At 38.6% G+C, this 21780-nt stretch overlaps 1 protein-coding gene across 3 annotated transcripts in view; it reads left to right on the top strand.

The window, feature by feature from the left end:
• The window catches only part of LOC149262325 (ultraviolet-B receptor UVR8-like), a 128592-nt gene extending 107365 nt beyond the window's left edge, over nucleotides 1-21227 (top strand). The window contains exons 3-4 of one of the 3 annotated variants that reach the window (XM_089384052.1): nucleotides 20768-20826; nucleotides 21021-21227. In XM_089384052.1, the coding sequence (XP_089240178.1) occupies nucleotides 20768-20826; nucleotides 21021-21212 (251 nt within the window). In that variant the 3' untranslated portion in view covers nucleotides 21213-21227. Of the gene's footprint in view, nucleotides 1-20767; nucleotides 20827-21012 lie in introns of all 3 variants that reach the window. The other 2 variants (XM_089384062.1, XM_089384071.1) reach the window with 2 other exon arrangements.
• Nucleotides 21228-21780: the final 553 nt, after the last annotated feature.

The following is a 21780-nucleotide window of genomic DNA, read 5'->3' as shown; positions in this document are numbered from 1 at the left end:
TAAATAAGAAAATGGGAGATGATCCCAAGGAAAATTCCAATGACAAGTGTAGATGGATTGACAATCCCAATGTGTTTCCAAACTGCTGTAGGTGGCATAAAAAATGGGCAGCGTATCCCTTTGCTGGCCTATGTGTGCATCTTATTTTTGCCAAGTGTGAAATCTGTGGAAATGAATGGGAGTAATATCCCACTAAATTAGCCATAAATCAAATACAACGATCATGTGCCCCACGTGTACCAAATTACCTTTTCAATGGACTACCAATTTAGTGGAGTTTAGTGGGGAACAAGTGGGAGACAAGGTCTGTCCAATGTGGCAGTCTTGTCCCCACTTTCCTTTTACAAATCCATAAACTGATTTTAAGTGCCTTTTTGATGATTCGTGGGCCTCCTTGACTGATTTGTTGACTTGAGCTCCAATGTGGCTGCCATGTCACACCTTTTGTCCCCCACTAACTTTGTTAAAGTTTCAACTTTATAATATGCCTTGCACTTTAATTCCACCATGTTTAAATTAAATCCAAAGTAAATTTTTAGCCATACGTAGCATTTCATGCAACCAACGTGATACTTTAGACTTGCTTTTGACTTGGCATATTGACTTTGACTTGTACTTTATGTGGTGGGCCCCACATGGTTGCCACATCATCCCTTGCTTCTCCACATAGTTTCCATGTCAAAATTTGACTTATTTTGACTTTGGAAAAATTTATAAATTTCTTCAATATTCATTTTTTGAATTTTTTCCTCATTTTTGCTACTGTCATTTGAAAAATCGGCTTTTGAGGGACTATAAGTCATTTTTTACCCCCAAAGTGGGTTCTAGGATAATGCTGGGCCTCTAAGGATGAATTTTGAGTAGTCACACGCTCAAACATTTCCTAAGGCCACTTATTTATACCATTACATAGGAAATAATTAAAAAATCTTGTTTTGCGGGAAATTTTTAATTATTAAAAAATCCGACTTAGACCTAGCCAAATTCCATGAAACTTTTTGTGTGATTTAGTATGGTAATATACATCGACTCTAGACACTAAGGTGTGTTAGTGGCTCAACCTTCAAACTGTCACCCTGGCTTTGGGGTAAAAAGTGAATGAAAAAACTCAAAAAATTATCCGCCTCTGAAAAAGAAAGGATAATTAACTGGATAAAAAAAACACTCCAAGGTGTACTTGTTCGCTGATCGAGTCCCAACATCCTAGGCCTGTTACAGACTCAAAAACTCATCATTACTAGTATCACTTATTACAATTCCCCGTAGGGTGTGGAATCTGGGTACAAGAAAGATGATGAGAAGATAGAAGTAGAGTTAAAAAACTCTGTTGACTGATGATATCTGATGGTACAAGTGTCCTATGGATCATCCTTGGGCATGGAGTCTTCATATATCATTAGGTACCACTCCAGTGACCCTGAGACCCTTGTTTCCCATCCATTTCATCATCATTCATATGCGACCTATTAATTGAACGATGTAGCAAGAATCTGTTTTTCACTCTAGGGGTTGGGAATACCTAATAGGATCGTTTATTAAGCACTCCTACCTAGGGAGGTAACACTACTTTGAGATCAAAGCCCAACCCCATATGAAGTCTCAATATGCCCTTGACTAACAAGCTTGGTTCACTTAGATGCACTAATGACTAATTGTACCTCATGGTAAAGATGCAACACCAGACATTATGTGTGATTGGCAGGTGGTTTCATCATGGGTTGGGCAGTGTAATTGGGGCCTAAGTCCACTAGAGGAGCATATGACAGCCTACAAATGAAGCATTGAGAGCCGTGGGACTCTTATCACTTGTAGAGCATCATTCCATTCCATGGGCACCTTTAGTGCCACAACAGTCTGGGCTTTGCCGCACATTATTCATGAGATGATGCACTTGGACCAATTTGCCCCAACTGACTTAACAGTGATCACATGGTTTGGTGGTTGATCCAAGGCCCAAATGAGGCTTGTCTCACCCTTTGAGACGTGGGAGGGCTAACACCATTCTCTGAGCCGTCAACAATGGAGTAGATTTAAGCTATTCAATCATCAAGAGACCCATGAGACCCATTTTGTGCCCCAAGCAGAAAATTAGGGCCCACATGATGAGTTGCATGGATATCTAGGGGCCAACCCCAAGAGGACGATTTTTGGAGCCCTCTTCCTTCAGTTTGGCTCCAAGAAAGCTCAACGAATGCCTCCAATAGGCCTACGCAGGGATGATGTCAACATTTCGACCCTCTTGTGGTTTTATTTTTATGATTTTACATTAGCTATGTGGTTGGCTTGTAACCACACTTAGTTTTTTCCCTCCATTTGACAACTAAGAGGGGATTTAGGCTAAAATTAGACTTGATTAGACATGTATAAATAGAAGATACCTCATTTGAGTCTTTGATCATCATCACACTTGAGATTAGTCTTCTTGGGATAAATTCACACTTGTTTCTTTGGCTATTGGAGATCTTGTGGATGCATTTCGATGTATGGAAGCTAGTTCATATTTCTTCTTTGGAGCTATTTCTTGGATATTGGATGGATATATTGTTGAGAAATCTAGGGGGAAACAAGTGTAGGTGATTTCTCTTACTTTGATAACTGCTTGTGATGTATTTTTACTTTACTTGATTAACTTCTTCTTTCCTTTATTATTATTAGTGTTCTCTATCATCAAACAACTACTAAATCATAAAGAACAATGAGACAATAGGACACAAGATATAGGCGATCAGCCAGGGCCAAAACCTCTCCAACTGAGAGGAAAACCCATCAAAATCCTTCTCTTCTTATAGAACTTCAATTGATGAATTCCAAGACCTATGACCCTTGACCAAGACCCTCCAAGACCAAGTCATCCTTCTTGATGAACTTTCTTTACACAACGTCCAACAACAAACTTCGACCTTCCAACAACTTCGACCCCAACAACAATTTTTGCAACTTCGACCTAGTAGCTTCAACAACTTTGACCTAGTAGCTTCAACAACTTTGACCTAGCACCTTCATAGCTTCGAGCTTGATGCAGCTTCAACAACTTCGACCTAACAACTTCACAACTTCGATCTAGAGGCAACTTCACAACTTCGACCTTGCAACTTCAAAATTTCGTCTAGCCCAGAAACTGTAGAAACCCTAATGAAAGAGAGAGAGGGCCAAAAAAATCGATCTTGATCTTCTTCTTCTTCTTCATCCTTTTCCAGCTTCTATATTGAGGAGATCGAACTTCTTTGAGTGAGTGTGCAAATGAGGTTGAATTCCTTCTTATTTATAGGCTTGTGAGGGGTACGAATTGCTATCTTGAGGCCAACTTGATCTTTGTGCCATGACGAGGTCTTGGGGGGTCTTTTGACTCTATTTTGAATCAATAATTTTTTCTTTACAATATGTAACATGCCCAAATGGGTCTTCAATACACGACAATGACTTAATTGACTTTATGACAAACCTAGAAGCACTCAATGGGTGCTTGATCTAAAAATACATTTCCCTTGAGCATGAAACTCATGCCTCAACAACACAAATAATAAATTTATTTTCTCTTTTCATTAAATACATAAAATCACGATTACATATGCCATTATGAAGACTGGATCTAGTTACATATTTCGACACTCCCTCTTAACTAGGGAGGTATTCATAATCCATACAAGGTACTTGGACATTCTCAATTTGTAGAATTCTCATAAGAAGAGTGGGATTGGTAACCCATCTATGTAGCATCATATCTTCCAACATTGTCGCATAGCAAGGCCTTGACTAACAAATCTATCTCTCCACAAGATCATAGCACATTGTTGGTGAGATCAATGGTTTATAGACACCCTCATCATTGTCTCTCTCGGAACATAACCCACTCGGGTTCTCTCAAAGTATGTGCCACCAAGACTATTCTTACTTGAATTCCCAGTGCTCAAAGAAGATTGGTCCTCTACGACTACTCTTATCTTGGATGCCCTACCACCTCCTCAAAGAGTATCAGATGCCAAATGCTTACCCAATCCTTCATTCTATCTTCCCAGGTGAAGACAAGAATGACATGTCTATCCCTCCCTCTCAATTAGGGAGGATATGCCCATTCCAGTGAAGGAATGTACCTATTCCTATAAGAGGAATGTACCCAAGCTCCCTCTTAATCAGGGACTTGAGCAAGCTCCTTCTTGACCAGGGACTTGCTTCTAGCAGCTCTTTAGGTGGAGATCATGGGACAACCCATCGCTTTAAGAGCTCCTCCTTTCAATGTCATGAACTTCTTTTTCTTTATTCAAGAGTCTTCATCCTTTTGGGACTTCTTCATAGGGCATCGACCATCCATCACTTTCATTCATGAATCATGTCAGTGATGTCATCCTTTCTTTCATTGGAAAGTGATCCATTAGTTCATATATGGCCTTTCCTTCATGCCTTGCTACCTTCTTCGCATCATGTTTCCTTCAGGATCTTTCATCCTACCACATGAGTGTCGATTGTGGATGACATCTACAACTCTTCCTTTGGTAGCCCTGCATTAGCGCATCCAAATATTATTCAAAAAATATAAAATGAACATTAAATCAAAAATACCTTTGTGATGGTCTTTCATCATGACATCTCCTTGTTTGCTTCAACATCTTTCATATATATTGACACATCTCCAAAAAGATATACAACGTCAAGGGTCTCTTTCTTTTTCAGACTTTATCAGGATCTTCATATCTTTCCCATGGAGATATCATAGTCAAATCTTCTAGTCCTTGGATGTTGATTGCCTTCTCCATAGTTGCATTTTTCATGATCTCTTCGTTTCTTTATTCAAATAATTCCTCCTAGGAACTTCCAATCATAGTTCCTTTCAACTTTGTCAACCACCTCATATGAGGAGATATTATGTCGATTTCATCTAGTCAATGCGTGAACCATGCCTTCATGCATCCTTTCACAAGAGGAGATCCTTTCTTTTGGTCATGCTCTTGAGGTAGAGCACTCATTCATGATATCTGCAACCACATGACATGACTATTTTATCAAGTACAAGCATACATACCTCATCTCTTTCTTTTGGTCATATAGTCTTCCTTCGATAGATTCCTTGATTGAAAGAACTTCAATCCCTTGACTTGCTTCACTTCTTTTGACATCATGCTATCATCCCATGAATCCCATACAAGTTGGACTTCCCGGCAAGATACTTTCTTCTTCCAGAAGGTGAACCTTCCAATGAAGGTTCCAATGGAGGATCTTGATCATCCTCATCCTGCAAATGCTCCTTTTGAATGATGTATAATGAGCTCTATACTAGATGACTTTCATTTTCCCATAAGTACTATTGATGCTTCTAACGAGGTTACGAAGAGCTACATCCTTCTATAGGTGACAACCATAGACTTCTATTTAAGCTATCTTTCATGTTTCTTTATGATGATGTCACGAGCTCTTGCTTTCCACTGTATATTTCTATGATGCCATCTCCTAACATGATGCATCCTATCATGCTTCTAATGATTCCTACCATGATAGTTATACTTCACAACAAAAAATTTGAAATAAAAACATGAAAAGAACTAGGTGAGGAAGACTATCTCAATCATAGTAGAGATCTTTTACTTCCTCTTTCTTTGATTTCTTCTTTTCAACTTCTTCCACTTCTTTAGTGATATGGGCTTCTTCCCTTCCTCTTTTGTTGTTGTCCTTCTTGAGCTTTGGACAATCTCTCTTGTAGTGCCCATATTCATGACAACCATGGCATTGAACATTCAACATGTTCTTCCCCTTTTTCTGAGGTCAAGCTTCCCCAACTTTACTTTTCTTCTAGCCATGACAGCAAATGCTTGAGCTTGCTCGCTTGATCCTACATCAGTTTTTTCCTTCAACCTAGTTTCTTCGATTTTGCACAATGACCATAGTTCATTGAATGGAGTAGCTTCCTTCTTCCCATAGATGCTTGATGTGAAGTTTCCCCATTCCTCTGGTAGTGCATTGAGCACTATGGTAGTCATTTCCTTGTCAAACATTATTTCTCCCAACTCTTGGAGTTGGTCTCTTATTTCTGACACCCTCATAAAGTATGAGGCTATTCCTTCTTCTTTTGATATCTTCATCTTGTAGAGCTTGAGCTTCTTCTTTCAGTGGTTCGACAATTAAACCCTTAACATGACCAATGACTTCATTTTCTATGAGGATCAAATCTATCCTCTTCTTCCATGTAAGAAAGTTTGATGACCCAACCAATTTGTTGCTCTCCTTGCAATATGAAGTCATTTTGACATATTCAAATATAGATATAAAAATACTTGTCAAGTGAAGATACTCCTAGATGATGAAATCTTCAACTTGATGCCTTCTTGATTTTGATGATGATGTAGATAATAGAAGATGTCTTCTTGGTGAAGATGTCTTTCTTCAAAAGTGATCCTTGGCTCAAAGGGAGATCACATTGATTCCTTGATGATGATGACAATGCTTTTTCCTTCTTTTCTTCCTTCAAGACAACTCTATTTAAACTTGTTTCATAACCTCAAATTTTGGCCCTTCTTCAGGATTTTGGCTTGTTGTAGTAGTTCTGCAATTTCAACCTTTTCTGCAATAACCCTAGTTCATAGGTGTGGCTAGAAGATGGAAAAATATGCCTCCTTTCTACTTTGCTTGACTTGACTTGACTTATTTTTCTTGTTATTTTGGCTTGCAAGGAGACCTTTCTTGGCACAAAACTTGATCCTTAATGGTGGCTGCAATTCGATACTTGTTGATGCAGCAGGATGTCTTAATACTTCGACGTGTGGAGAATATAGCCCAGGAAAACATACCCAAAAGTGCTTCGCTCTTCCTTCCTCATGATAATGATTGTAGAATGTGTGAGTTTCCCAAGAACGCTTCAAGTGTGGAACCCTTCTTTGGATGAGCTAGGGTTTTGAGGTCTTCTTTGATGCGCTTAATTATTCCCTTTCAATATGATGAGAGGGTTAGTCCTTCTTTATGATTGATGCTCTTGATGTTTCCAAGATGATATCTTTATACTTCGGCCCTAGAGTATCCTTCTTCGTGTTGCCCTTCGTTGAGGTAGTCACCTTAACTCTGAAACCATGTTGAGAAATCTAGGGGGGCAACAAGTGTAGGTGATTTTTCTTACTGTGATCACTGCTTGTGCTGTATTTTTACTTTACTTGATTAACTTCTTTCCATTATTATTATTAGTGTTCTCTATCATCAAACAACTACCAGATCATAAAGAACAATGATACAATAGGACACAAGATATAGGCGATCAGCCAGGGCCAAAACCTCTCCAACTGAGAGAAAAACCCATCAGAATCCTTCTCTTCTTATAGAACGCTTCAAGTGTGGAGCCCTTCTTTGGATGAGCTAGGGTTTTGAGGTCTTCTTTGATGCTCTTAATTATTACCTTTCAATATGATGAGAGGGTTAGTCCTTCTTAATGATTGATGCTCTTGATGTTTCCAAGATGATCTCTTTATACTTCTACCTTAGAGTATCCTTCTTCGTGTTGCCCTTCCTTGAGGTAGTCACCTTAGCTCTGAAACCATGTTGAGAAATCTAGGGGGCAACAAGTGTAGGTGATTTTTCTACTTTGATAACTGCTTGTGATGTATTTTTACTTTACTTGATTAAATTCTTCTTTCCTTTATTATTATCAGTATTCTCTATCATCAAACAACTACCAAACCATAAAGAACAATGATACAATATGACACAAGATATAGGCGATCAGCCAGGGCCAAAACTTCTCCAACTGAGAGGAAAACCCATCAGAATCCTTCTCTTCTTATAGAACTTCAATTGACGAATTTCAAGACCTATGACCCTTGACCAAGACCCTCCAAGACCAGGTCATCCTTCCTTCTTGATGAACTTTCTTTACGCAGCGTCCAGCAACAAACTTCGACCTTCTAGCAACTTCGACCCCAACAACAATTTTTGCAACTTCGACCTAGCAGCTTCAACAACTTTGACCTAGCAGCTTCAACAACTTCGACCTAGCAGCGTCACAACTTCGACCTAGCAGCGTCACAACTTCGACCTTGATGCTACTTCAACAACTTCGACCTAACAACTTCACAACTTCAATTTAGAGGTAGCTTCACAACTTTGACCTTGCAGCATTAGAATTTCATCTAGCCCATAAAATTTAGAAATCCTAATGAAAGAGAGAGAGAGAGAGTCCCAAAAACTTTGTTCTTGATATTCTTCTTCTTATTCGTCCTTTTCTAGCTTCTATCTTGAGGAGATCGATCTTCCTAGATTGAGTGTGCAAATGAGGTCAAATTCCTTCTTATTTGTAGGCTTGTGAGGGGTAGGAATTGCTATCTTGAGGCCGACTTGTCCCTTCATGTAGGCCGACTTGATCTTTGTGCCATGACGAAGTCGTGGAGGGTCTTTTGACTCTATTTTGACACAATAACTTTTTCTTTACAATATGTAACATGCACAAATGGGTCTTCAATACATGACAATGACTTAATTGACTTTATGACAAACCTAATAGCACTCAATGGGTGCTTGACCTAAAAATAAATTTCCCTTGAGCATGAAACCCATGCCTCAAGAACACAAATAATAAATTTATTTTTCTCTTCTCATTAAATACATAAAATCACGATTACATATGACATTATGAAGACCGAACCTAGTTACATATTTCAACATATATTACATGTCATCTTGTAAGTGCCTTATTTTGATGAAATTTTTATCTTGAATTTGTTTGATGTATGGAATTGTTGCTTCTAGAATATGCTAAATTGTGCCCTAATTGTTGAAAATTGATTTTGGAAGACTTTCTAGTTGAGTATTGGATATGTTGTTCAATGTATGACATGTAATGAATGTTCCTAGTGGAGGAAAGTCCTTGAACTCTCCATGAAACTCCATTATCTCTTGAAGTGGGTAAATGTTTAGAATTGATTCTCTGGTCATCGATTCTAGGCCTCCTTAGAGATGTTTTTGTTGGAAACACTGAGAGGGGGGGTGAATCAGTATTTCTTTTCAATTGTTACTTTTACCATTTATATCACTTATATTTAGAACACAAAATGAAGAATAAGAATAAATGATTTTATTAATTTCTTCAATAAATCAAGTACAATATATGTAGGGCTCCAACCCGAGGTGAAGACACTGATCTTCAATCTCCCAGGCTCCAACCTGTATTTGCCAAGCACTGACTTGGACTTCCAAGGCTCCAACCTTGTCAATTTTGAGGCACCAACCTCAAGGGCTCCAACCCTATATCTGGTTTAGACTCCGACCTGGTTCTTGAGGACTTCGATCCTCTAGGGCTCCAACCTTGTCTTTTCGAGGCTCCAACCTCTTGGGCTTCAACCCTATCTTATCCAAGGCACCAACCTTGAGTTTAGGAGCACCAACTCCAAGGACACCAATCCTATAGCTTCACTTTGTCAAGATATGTTTGGTTTCACGGCTCCCAAAGTCTTCTTCACCGAGCCCTGTCAATCTTCAGTTATCCCTTCACTTAATCTCCATGTCACGTCATGAATGACAACCTTGTCAATTAGAAGGTATTGCCACTGCACTTCATTGTACCCAAGATAAATCTTCAAGTTAACTCATGATGACATCAGTGATGCATCATGGTCTTCAATGTTATCTTCAAGATAACTCACCAAATACCCACTACAGGTTTGCACAATTCTATAAGGTTCTTCCATGGGTTACTGCATGCACAGGTCTGCAATCTTAGTTCCACATTCACTGTATAGGTCTGTCCGAGGGTATAAGTGTTAAGCCTTTGTAGCCTTCTTTCCAACCCAAATCACTGTCAACAGAACCACAAACTTGTTCTTGAGGTCCAACACTACTTCCACTCGTTTCTGTAGCTCTTAACAAAAGTTTGAGCCACCACAAGTTCAATATTTGTGTGCCACGGGTCCAAATGTCATAATGGATTAGCTACATGACCAAACTATATTCTGCACTTAAATGTCATCACAGGTTCGATAATGTATGCACAGGCTCCTAAAATTCTGCTCACATGTTAAGAACAGGTCTGAGCTACCAGGATACAGGCACAGGTGTGATTTTGTCTCTCCACAAGTTCGTAATGAAAGAATCGTTACTACAGGTCCGCAAGGAATATTTCCACAATTCTGGAGTGCTCAGAAATTACACTCGGGATATATCAGTGAGGAATTCTGCAGATTTGATCTTCTAAGAACCCCAAAATTTCCAAACAAAAAATCATTTCACTATTTCGCTGCTCCCTTTTTGAGATTGCTTTGACCGAGATGGATCTCTTCAAAATGCTACTGCATAGAGACCTCGCTGTCTCAAAAGTCTTGCCCAGAAGGATTTGTTGATGTAGGAATACAGAATGATTTGCTGTTCAGAAAATCATCCCAGAAACTTGTTTCTATAAAAGAAGTTGACAGGAAACTTTCACAGAATGGTTGGTCATCTCAGGATACCCTGCATAAAAGACTTGCTACAATAAAGATGAATACGTTGCTTTAGAAATTTAACACGCTGTCTGTGAAATTTAACTTGCTGTCGCGGAATTAATTACGCAGTCTTAGAAATTTAACTTCACTGAAATGCTACAGGTCACAGCTTCGAGGTGTATGATGAGTTTGCAATAGTCCGTAAAAAAAACTTTAGATATATTCCTCGAAATTCGAACTGTCTTCACCTTTATTTTTACCGAATTCTGCTTCCTTAATCGAATACAATCTTGGACGGTGATGACTCGTATGTATATATAATGTTCAAGAATCACAACCGTTGACTTCAACAAGGACCGACATATTGGCCAACAAGCATCAATTATATAATATTTTTATAATACGTGAGAAACTGCGTCCAGTATGCAACACCAAGTTCTAAATACATTCAATGTTTCATTTTTTTGTGTATGTGGGGTCAAGGATTTTAAATATGAAACGTTGTGTAAATACTTTTAACTATTCACTTAATATGTAATATGTTTGTGAACATTTACTAGGATTAGAGTTATAACCCTAAGTGATGAGGGTGTCATTAGGATTAGGGTTTTGTTATAATATTAGAGTTCGAGTTTTAAACAAAATCGGGGTTAGGGTTTTATCAAGGTGACAACACAAAAGGTAAGGTTTCTATAGGGTTAGGGTTTCATCGTTTAGGATTTCATTATCTAGGATTTCATCGTCTTTATGCTCCCAGGGTAGTGTTAAATATTTGGCATATGCATTTCAGGCTTAGGATAGCAAGCTTAGGTTTTCAATAAAGCTAGGGTTATCGTTGTCATGGAATTATCAGGATTAGGCCATCAAGTTGATTAGGATTAGGGCTTCCTTAAAGGTATCATGGGTATCAACAAGACTTGCATCAATATGTTAGGGCTAAGGCATCTTCAAGAGTATTTTACATCTCGGCTACTGACATCAATGATTGACATCAACTATTGACATCAATGCCAACCTAGATTAATAGTTTTAACTCATCTTGAACATCGTAAGACTCCATATGCCGAAAGGACAAGGCACTAGTCCAAGTCTTTGGTGGTTAAACTCAATTCTTCTCCATAAATTCTCCTCCTTAAATTTCAGACCTCTTAAGGTAGGACGACTATCTAGGGGTTAGAGCGAATTGCATAGGAGGAGGTTTGGTGGGATTCCAAGAGCCTGAAAATCAAGCCTAGGGTCTTGACTACTTGATCCTAAAGTTTAGTGGGCATTCACTTGGATTTCATCCATAAAATCTCTTGTCCTAGGCATTGTCCTAAGAGGGAATCCCTAGCTAGTTTTTCCTCAACCTGGGGACTTCTTTGAGGGTTGTATGAGCTTAGTACTTGAAGTATATCATAAGAAGCCCTTTCTCATTATTGCCAGGATTTGGAGTACCTTCATCCACAATTATCCACAAAATCGTAGGTCTTGCGCAACTCATCTCTAGGGCTCTTATAGGGAGCGAAGAAACTTTTGAAGCGTTATATCATAATCTTGAGCTTACCTTGAGAGGTCTTAATCTATCATCTTGCACCCTAAACCCTTGAATATTTATTAAAGGTGATTATTATCTTATCGAGACTCCTCCCATTATTGAAAGTTCGTAAAGAAGGGGACCTTGGCTGTGGTGATAGTGGGCCATTGTCCCATTATTAGCACTTAGTTTAGCTCTTTGTCTTGTAGGGTTTCCCTCTCCATGGTTTGCTAGATTTTGTGGTAACATTTTTGGTGTTTTTGCCAGGGAAGAAGCGTGTCTACCTTTATGAAATATTTACCTTCTTCCCTAGCGATAATATTAACCATTATTTGGTGACTCCATTGGAAGAACAAAGCCCTTGTTCTTCATTGAAACTCAAGGTCAATGCTTGTAGGGTGAAGCAAGCATCTCTCAAGGCATTTTAAATTCACCTTGGTGACTCCCCTTTTGGTTGTTATGTGAAACTCAAGGAGATGACTCCTTGGGACCTGCATGATGTTTGACATTTTTGGATTTCTACATATAGAAGAAGGCAAGTGGGATATTGGTCATTGTTTTGACAATGATCCAATATATGACATTGATGATGACATTATCCTTCCCTCATCTTCTTCATCATATCACTCCCACAATATTTCTAAAGACAATGATGAGAATGATATGCCCAAGGAGGCTCTTGAAAGGGAGTTCATGCACTTGATCGTTGGATCCTCCATTCTTTGTTTACAAGAAAGAATTCGATGGTGTAGGTTGGATTCATTCCTTCATCCACAACTCCCTTCCACAATGAATGGTTTTCTTATTTTCCCACCACCCACCCTTGTGATCCTTCCTAAGTTTTAACTTAGGAAAAATACATTTAATGTAATATATTCTTTTGTTGACTTGTTGGGCCAAAGTCTAAGGTTAAGGAGATAAACAATTTAAGTGACCAATATTTAATTCGATCCATTGATCTCAAGAGATGAGATGAGGGATGATCTTAGCTCTCCATCTCTTTGGAACGCTAGGGTTTGATTTGGAGGCTCAAGGGAGTTTAATATAAGTTATATCCATGAGGTGAAGGCACACTTTGGAGACAGAGCGAATTGGGTAGATCGATTTGCTGAGAGAGAGAGTGACTTGTTGATGGAAGACGGGGAATTTACCAGGAGAATTATCAACAACCAAACCAAGTGAATTAGGGCCACATCAGCAGGGTGACGCAACCCGCATGAACAACGTGTTGAAAAGTGTAACTAGGTTTGGTCTTCATAATGACATGTAATTGTGATTTTTGTAAATGATGAAAAGAAGAAAACAAAATTATTTTTGTAATGCTTGCTTCATGGGTTTCATGAGCAAGAGATTTTATTTTAGATGGCTCCCATTGAGAGCCTTTAGGATTTGTCATAAAAATCATATAGAGTCAATGTCATGTATGAAGAATGTATATAAAAGTGTCTAGAAGCCCTCCAACAACAAGCACTAGTCCTCCTCTTCCTCCGTCGACCTCAAGATGAAGCAAAACTCATGTCGGCTCATCTTATGAAAGACACACCTATTCGAAAATATAGGTTGCCAGGGTCCTCGCATTAGGACAGTCCAAAACTTCGGATATCTCTGAGATTTTTAGATATCAATTACAGAGTTTGGATAAGAGAAGCGTAGGGACTCGGATTAGGACACATAAGTGGAGATTGGGTGTTGTCAAGGGAATTTGGATCCCTCTTAAGTTCGTATCGCAGTGGCAACTAAAAAATAGAAGAGACAAGTTCAAACAACATTACAATCATGAATTTCAGTGCTATGAAGGAAGCCTCAAATTCGTTGCTATCTCAGAAGATATGTTTCGGTCCTCACAGTGATTATAGGTTCAGTGCTATCTCAGTCTTGATGTTATTACAGTATTGTAAGCTCGGTGCTTCTACAGTGTTAAGGGTTCAATATACTTACAGTAAGAAGGATGCCATTACAATTAGAAGTAATGGATCCATCACAATTTGAGGGATGACCATCACAGAAGTAAGTTCTCCAGAATATGACAGCAAGAAGATCTCACAATAAAGTAGATCTCGATGTGGAGATAGTGATAAGATCTTGATGATAACTATGTCTTGATGCAAAGAAGGTCGAAGAGGAAGAGGAGTCAAGAAGAAGAGAAGACAGTCAAGAGAACTAGTGTCTTGGTCTTGGAGTGGCTAATAGGTCAAGGGTCTTGGTCTTAGTATTCATCAATTGGAATCTCTATAAGAAGAATTTGTGCGGGTTTTCCTCTCAAAGAGTGAGAGGTTTTGGCCCTGTCTGATAGCCTACATTCTGTGTCTCTTGTCTATTTATGTTCATGCATTGGTAGCTATTTGATGAAGAAGAACACTAATAACTTAAGCAACAAGAAGATCCTAATCTAATGAAGTAAAAGGTACTCACAAGCAGTTACTAATTAAGAGAAATCACCTAACTAATGATGCCCTAGATTTCTCAACATGGTATCGGAGCTAAGGTGATAGTTAAGGAAGGGCATCTAATCAAAGAGACACTCAAGGATCAGATTTCAAGAATGGCATCAAAGCAAGTCAAAGGATATCAAAGCGAAAGTTCAAAGATCTACATTGAAGAATCAAACCCTAGATCAAAGAAGAAAGTTTACTTCAAAAGAAGTCTTGGGATCATCAATCAAATATTCAAGGCCAAAGCCTTATTTCTACTCAAGGCGAATAGATCTACAAATCAAGGCAACTAGAAGTCTACACCAGCAAAAGTGTTGGATCCTCTAGTCATGGTCAAAGGACCACAAAAATCCTCATCAAGTTGAAGAGATCTACAATGCAAGGTAGCACAAAGCGTAGACATCCAAGAGAAGCATTTCAGATCTACACTCATTCACTACCAAGAAAGTCAAAGTATCTTGAAGGCATTGTCATCATCTTGAAAAGCTATAAAGCAAGTTCCCCCTCATTGAAGCAAGGATACCCTCCTTATCCTTGAAGAAGATCATCCGGGGAAGGATCAAAGCATCCTCATCAATCACCATCAATGAAGGAAGCTAAATCTAAAGGCATTTTCATCATAAAAGGAGCAATCTCCTTTTATCGAAAAAGGGATTTTCATTTGAAAGAAGATCATCCGAAAGGGGCACTAATACATCTTCTTCAACCACCATCAAAGTGATCAAGTTGAAGATTTCATCTTCACTTGTCAAGTAAGTATCTTTCATTCTATAATCTAATATAGTAAAATGACTTCATTTTGCAAGGAGATCTATAAGCTGGTTGGGTCATCGAACTTCCTTGCATGGAAAAGGAGGATAGACATAGTCCTCGAAGAAAGTGAAGTCATTTCAATGGAAAAGTCTCCAAACCATCTGAAGGTCATGCATTATCTGAATACATGGAAAGGGATCAAAGGGCTCAATGGATTCTTATGAAATCAGTCAAAGGTCCCCCATTCCCTATATGGAAAGATTGGAGACATCAAAGAGATATATGATAAGAACCATTCTCTGAAGATACGATAAAGAAGGTCATATCACTTAGATCTGATCTACACAAATTGAAGGTATCAAAGGATAAAAATGTTATCTTCATAAGATCTAAATTGCAAGATCTGGGATGAGATAATCTTCATTGTTCTAAATGCACTAACTGTTGAGCAAGGTAACAAATTTCTATAAGGAAAAGAAGGCTATCCCATTCAACAACTTGTGGTTTATATGCAAGATAGAAGAAGATTGGTTGAGCACAAAAAGTATTTAGACATTTGTCAAAAGGAGAGAAGATCATAGCTAAGACTCAATGCTATGAGCATTACAGGAAAGATTGTCCTAAGCTCAAAAGGGGCAATAACAAGGAAGATAGAGAAGAAGTCCATTTCACCGAAGAAGTGGATGAAGCTTTAAGAGGAAAAGCATTAGAAGCAAGAGATCGTGACATCACCATAAGGAAACATGAAGGATAGCTGGAACAAAACCTATGGCAGTCAAATATGAAGGATATGGCTCTTGGGTACCTCATTGGAAACTTAAAAGAGAAGAAGTCATCTAGGACAAGTCTCATCATACATCAAGTCAAAAGGAAACATCTGCTGGATAGGGACGTGCAAGATCCTCAAGATTCTCTGATGAAATACTCATTGGAGGATTCACTGATCTAGAGAGGAAGCAAGTGTTTCATCAGGAACTCCAGCTTGTGGAATTCATGGGATGATAGTATGATGACATAAGAGATGAAGCAGATCAAAGGATTGAAGCTCTTTTCAATCAAGGAAGCTGTTGAAATAAGCCTAGATGTCCTAAATTTAAATGAGGTATGTATGCTTGTATTCAATAATACAATGTCATGTTGGATTGTTGCAGGTAACATGGATCACTGCTCTATCTTCAGAAGCATGATCAAAGTAAAGGAATCTTCTCCTATGAAGGGATGCCGAAAGGCATGGGTCACACTAGATGAAATCAACATAATATATGAAGTATGAGGTGGTTGATTACAATTAAGGAACTCTGATTGGAAGCTCATGGGAATGAAATATGTGAAGAAAGAAAGGAAGAGACCATAGACAATGCAACCATGGAAGAAGGCATTCAACACCTGAAACCAAGAAGATTTGACTAAGAGATCTCCCGGAAAGATACGAAGACTCTGATGGAGGTCTGGAAAAGATGGAGACCCTTGACAATAGATATCTTTGGAGATATGTCAACATGTATGCAGGATGTTGATGCACACTGGAAGATGTCATGATGAAAGAACATCACAAAGGTAATTTTGATTTAAGTGTTCATTTCTTATTTTTGAACAAATATTATGGGTTTATGTAGGTCTGCCAAGGGAAGAACTGCGGATGTCTTCCAAGAGGACCATATAGAAGGATGTAAGATCCTTTTGGAAAATATGGCATGAAGAAGGCAACATTACATGAAGCAAGGTCAGATGTAGACTAATGAATCACTTTCTGATGAAAGGTATGATGACATGACTAACTCATGAATGAAAGTGATGGATGGCCTGTGCCCTATGAAGAAGCCCCAAAAGATGAAGACTCCTTAACAAAAGAAATTCATGACATCGAAGGAAGGAGCTCTTCAAGCAGCTAGATGAAGAGCTGCTATAGGTCCCTAATTAAGAGGGAGCTTGAAATCAAGTTTCTTACTTGGAAGAAACTTGGAAATCCCTAAGCCAAGAGGGAGCTTAGGTACATTCTTTCCGTAGGAATGAGTACATTCCGTTATTGGAATTAATATGTCTTCCTAACTGGGAGGGAGAGATAGACACATCATTCTGGTCTTCACTCGGGAAGACAAAATGGAGGATTGGGTAAACATCTGGCACCCAATGCTCTTTGAGGATGATATAGGTCATCCAAGATAAGAGTAGTCGTAGAGGACCGATATTCTTTGGGGACTAGCTATCCAAGATAAGATTAGTCCAAAGTAGGTCATACTCTGTGAACACCCGGGTGGAGTATGTACCTTGAGAGACAATGTTGGTTAAATCATGACGATAGACAGATGGGTTACCAATTCGACTCTTCTTATGAGAAATTCTTCAGATTGAGGATGACCAAGTATCATTATGAATACCTCCCTAATTAAGAGGGAGTGTTGAAAAGTGTAACTAGGTTCGGTCTTCATAATGCCATGTAATTGTGATTTTTGTAAATGATGAAAAGAAGAAAATAAAATTATTTTTGTAATGCCTTCATGGGTTTCATGAGCAAGAGATTTTATTTTAGATGGCTCCCATTGAGAGCCTTTAGGATTTGTCATAAAAATCATATAGAGTCAATGTCATGTATGAAGAATGTATATAAAAGTGTCTAGAAGCCCTCCAACGACAAGCACTAGTCCTCCTCTTCCTCTGTTGGCCTCAAGATGAAACATAACTCATGTCAGCTCACCTTATGAAAGACACACCTATTCGAAAATATAGGTTGACTTATTTATATGGATCAACAACTATAAATAGGCGTGAAGGGTCCTTGCATTAGGACAGTCCAAAACTTCGAATATCTCTGAGATTTTCGGATATCAATTACAGAGTTTAGATAAGAGTATAGTAGGAGCTCGGACTAGGGTACAGAAGTGGAGATTGGGTGTTTTCAAGGGAATTCGGATCCCTCTGAAGTTCGTATCACAGTGGCAATGGAAAAAGTACAAGATACGAGTTCGGATAGCATTACAGTCATGAATTTCGGTGCTATGAAGGAAGCCTCAGATTCAGTGCTATCTCAGAAGATATGTTTCGGTCCTCACAGTGATTATAGGTTCGGTGCTATCTCAGTCTTGATGTTATTACAGTATTGTAAGCTCGGTGCTTCTACAATTTTAAGGGTTCGATATACTTACAGTAAGAAGGATTCCATTACAATTAGAAGTAATGGATCCATCACAATTCGAAGGATGACCATCACAGAAGTAAGTTCTCCAGAATATGACAGTGAGAAGGTCTCACAGTAAAGGAGATCTCGATGTGGAGACAGTGATAAGATCTTGATGATAACTATGTCTTGATGCAAAGAAGGTCGAAGCGGAAGAGGAGTCAAGAAGAAGAGAAGACAGTCAAGAGAACTAATGTCTTGGTCTTGGAGTGGCTAATAGGTCAAGGGTCTTGGTCTTGGTATTCGTCAATTGGAATCTCTATAAGAAGAATTTGTGTGGGTTTTCCTCTCAAAGAGAGAGAGGTTTTGGCCCTGGCGGATAACCTACATTTTGTGTCTCTTGTCTATTTATGTTCATGCATTGGTAGCTGTTTGATGAAGAAGAACACTAATAACTTAAGCAACAAGAAGATCCTAATCTAATGAAGTAAAGGTACTCACAAGCAGTTACTAATTAAGAGAAATCACCTAACTAATGATGCCCATAGATTTCTCAACACAATGACGCGGGCCGCATGTGCAGTCTGACGCAGACACTGCATAGGGTGATGTAGGCACTGCATAGGGTTCGATTTTTGCAGGGTTTGGTGAGGCCTTATTGGATGTGTATTTGCTGTGGGAATTTCTCCCGTGAAGTGTTGTAATCTTTGGTAAGAAAATTCTATATCTTCCTAAGCCAATAAGAACAAACTCATTGCTGGTTTTCCCCTTCGTGGGTTTCCATGGTAAAGTTGTGTTGATTGTGTGATTGCTGTTCCTATTGTTTCTGCTGTGCAATTTTTTTGTGAAGAGCTCAATAGTGGTTAGTTTACAAATCATAATTTATTGGTTGCTGCAATTTATTTATGGGTATAAAATTTTATTAAGAACTAATTCTTGGGCTGGGCTTAGGGAAATTTACAACTACCCCCTCGTTTTAGTGATGAACACAATCCAACACAAGGGAGGCTTCCATCGTAGATCTTACGGATCTAATGGTCCAATCAAACCAAGAGCCCCCTAAGGCTTCTACTTCGTTATCTGACTTCGACCCATGATCCTTATTATATGGCAAATACATTAAATGTAAACACTTTGTATGAAACAATGGCTAAAATACTTTGTGTGTTGAGTTACCATCATCAATCGAGTGGAGTGATTAGGGGAGTGAGCTTAGCATGATATTTAAGAGGCATATGCAGGGTGCTGTATGTGGAGAATGCTAGTCATCATTACTGGGATCACTGCCTAAAATGTGGATCATCAAAGAAAAATGTCCTCCAGTTACCCCTAGGTGAGAGGGCATAGCAGAACATTCACCATCATGCATGGCTCCTTCATCCAACCCCATGTTCTCGGCTGCTTGGATTTATGAGAGCTTTGTGTCTACTCAGTCCAACCCCCTTGAAGCAATAGTGCAATGACGTGAAACAGGAGCCTGGATTGAAATACTTGCAAGTTTTGTAATGTATTCTGTTGCATGGATGACCTACTATGGTAAAATCAGAATACTGTCATTGGTGAATTTGTGTGGTTGTGAAGTGCCCTGCTTCTTTGTCAGAAGAGAGGGAGTCAGGTCCATTACACTTAAGAGCATGTTCTCACCTTACTGTAACATGTTTTTGGATATATACTCTAACTGGCACTTCCATTATGTGACTCGGCACTTATTTGGAATCTCTCCAGTCCTCATGTGTTTGCAATGTTATGTTGTGTTCTGTTATTCTTAGGTCACTTGTTTAACAATACTTGGTATTCAACACCATGCTTTAGCAGTTGAGTTTCTCTTCCTTGGTATTCAACACCTCACTTTAGCAGTTGAGTTTTTCTTCCACGACGCATCTTGCACATTTATAACATTGGAATTCCATGCAATCCTTGGTTTGCCTCCAGGCCTAATCCTGGGAACTCGGATCATTTGTTCACCAAGGAAAATCATTTGTATTACTTGAGGTAATATTGATGTGGTACTCATGATTTTCTGGTGGTTGTCTTTATTACATTACTCTGGTTGCTGTCTCTCTTCTGCTGGAAATATTCTCGTTGTTACTATGATTTTGATGCTTTCATGAGATCATTCTGTTGCAACTTGTATCTTGAACGTTATTGGCTTGTAAAGAGTTTGTTGTGTGAGATAGATCTGAATTTAAATTTGAATTTCAAAAATGCATTTGCTTGGACAATAGATTTATTCTTGTTTGTCTATAAAATGTTTACATTTGGGTCCTTTCTTATGCTGTTTTGTTTTCATACATATATTTGTATTTTGAAGCTGAAATCTTGATAAAACAGAGTCGATAGTATAACCTTTCCACAAGTGAATTGTAGCAAGTTTTATCAAGTGTAGTAGGTCCGCTGGAGTTTTGCTTTATTGTGCACTGGAATTATTTTTTGACTTGTTTGCTACTAGAACGTGGACACATGTTAATCATAATGATGTAACTAGGAAGAAAATTTTCTTTCATAGAGCAATTTTCTTGTCTTGTATGGAGCTCTGTAGAGTAATCCGATGTTTTGTGCTTTGCAGATGACGGGTCAGTTTGGTCATGGGGCTACAATGCCTGTATCCTAGTGTGCAAATATGCTGTTTGTTTTTCTTTCTGTGCCCCATGATTTCATTTTTAGAAGTTAAAATGTTATACAGTTTTGTTTTTTTGAAAATTTCTTTTAGACAGTTGATGCATGATAGATGTAGGAGGTTGAAGCATCTCCCTTAAAGTTTTGCAGTCCACATCAAGCATTTATTTGCCTTTTTCCTTGATACTTGAATGGATGGTCAGCTTGGTCGTGAGGATGAAATGACTTCAGTTCCATGTCTTATTGAGGATTTCCTTGAAGATGGGTCAATAGGAACTTCGATGTATGAAATAAATACAGGCAAGGGCAAGAGGGCTTTCGAGGTAAGCTATGATGAACTCAAAACTTTATGCAGTTTAATGGAATGGATTTCTGGTCAGAAACCTAATGCCTAACGTTGGTGAATATAGCCAATTACGTGGATAAACAAGGCAGGGAGACCTTGAAATTCAGAATACATTTGAAATACTGGATCAGGAACTTGCTATGACTATTTATTTGTCTGCAAACTAGTTCCTACTTATAGATTAAGCTGACGATAAGGTGTCTTTCCTATAGACTACCATTATATTTATTCTAACTTTTGATCCTATCTAACATGCTAGCATTTAGAAACATTGTACTACTTAGTGCTTCTACCTGCTAACAGTGACATGTTGAAATATTGTATTTTAGACAATAAGATGAATTCAAGCAGAACTACCTGTTATGCCTTATACTAGCAGGAGTTCCTATACCGTCATGCAACATTTTTTTGCACACCATTGCATACCCGAGGTCACAGGTTAAAGCCATGTAACAACCATGTGAGGCCCTGTATCAGGGATCTTAGACCTTGTTGGTTGGACCATGGATGGTCCCTTTGAGTTCATCTTTGTTTCTTTTGTCTTGGATATGATTGGAGGACCTTTGATAGGCTTAGACGAGGACTCGTGGTTTTAGAGGATCCTTGCTTTTGCAGGG

Source organism: Pinus tabuliformis, chromosome 6 (assembly GCF_031772625.1).
Source record: "Pinus tabuliformis cultivar Carrire ecotype Pingquan chromosome 6, CPIR1, whole genome shotgun sequence".
NCBI lineage: Eukaryota > Viridiplantae > Streptophyta > Pinopsida > Pinales > Pinaceae > Pinus > Pinus tabuliformis.
The sequence above is the reverse complement of the archived record's forward strand: the minus strand, read 5'-3'. Positions and strand labels throughout refer to the sequence as shown.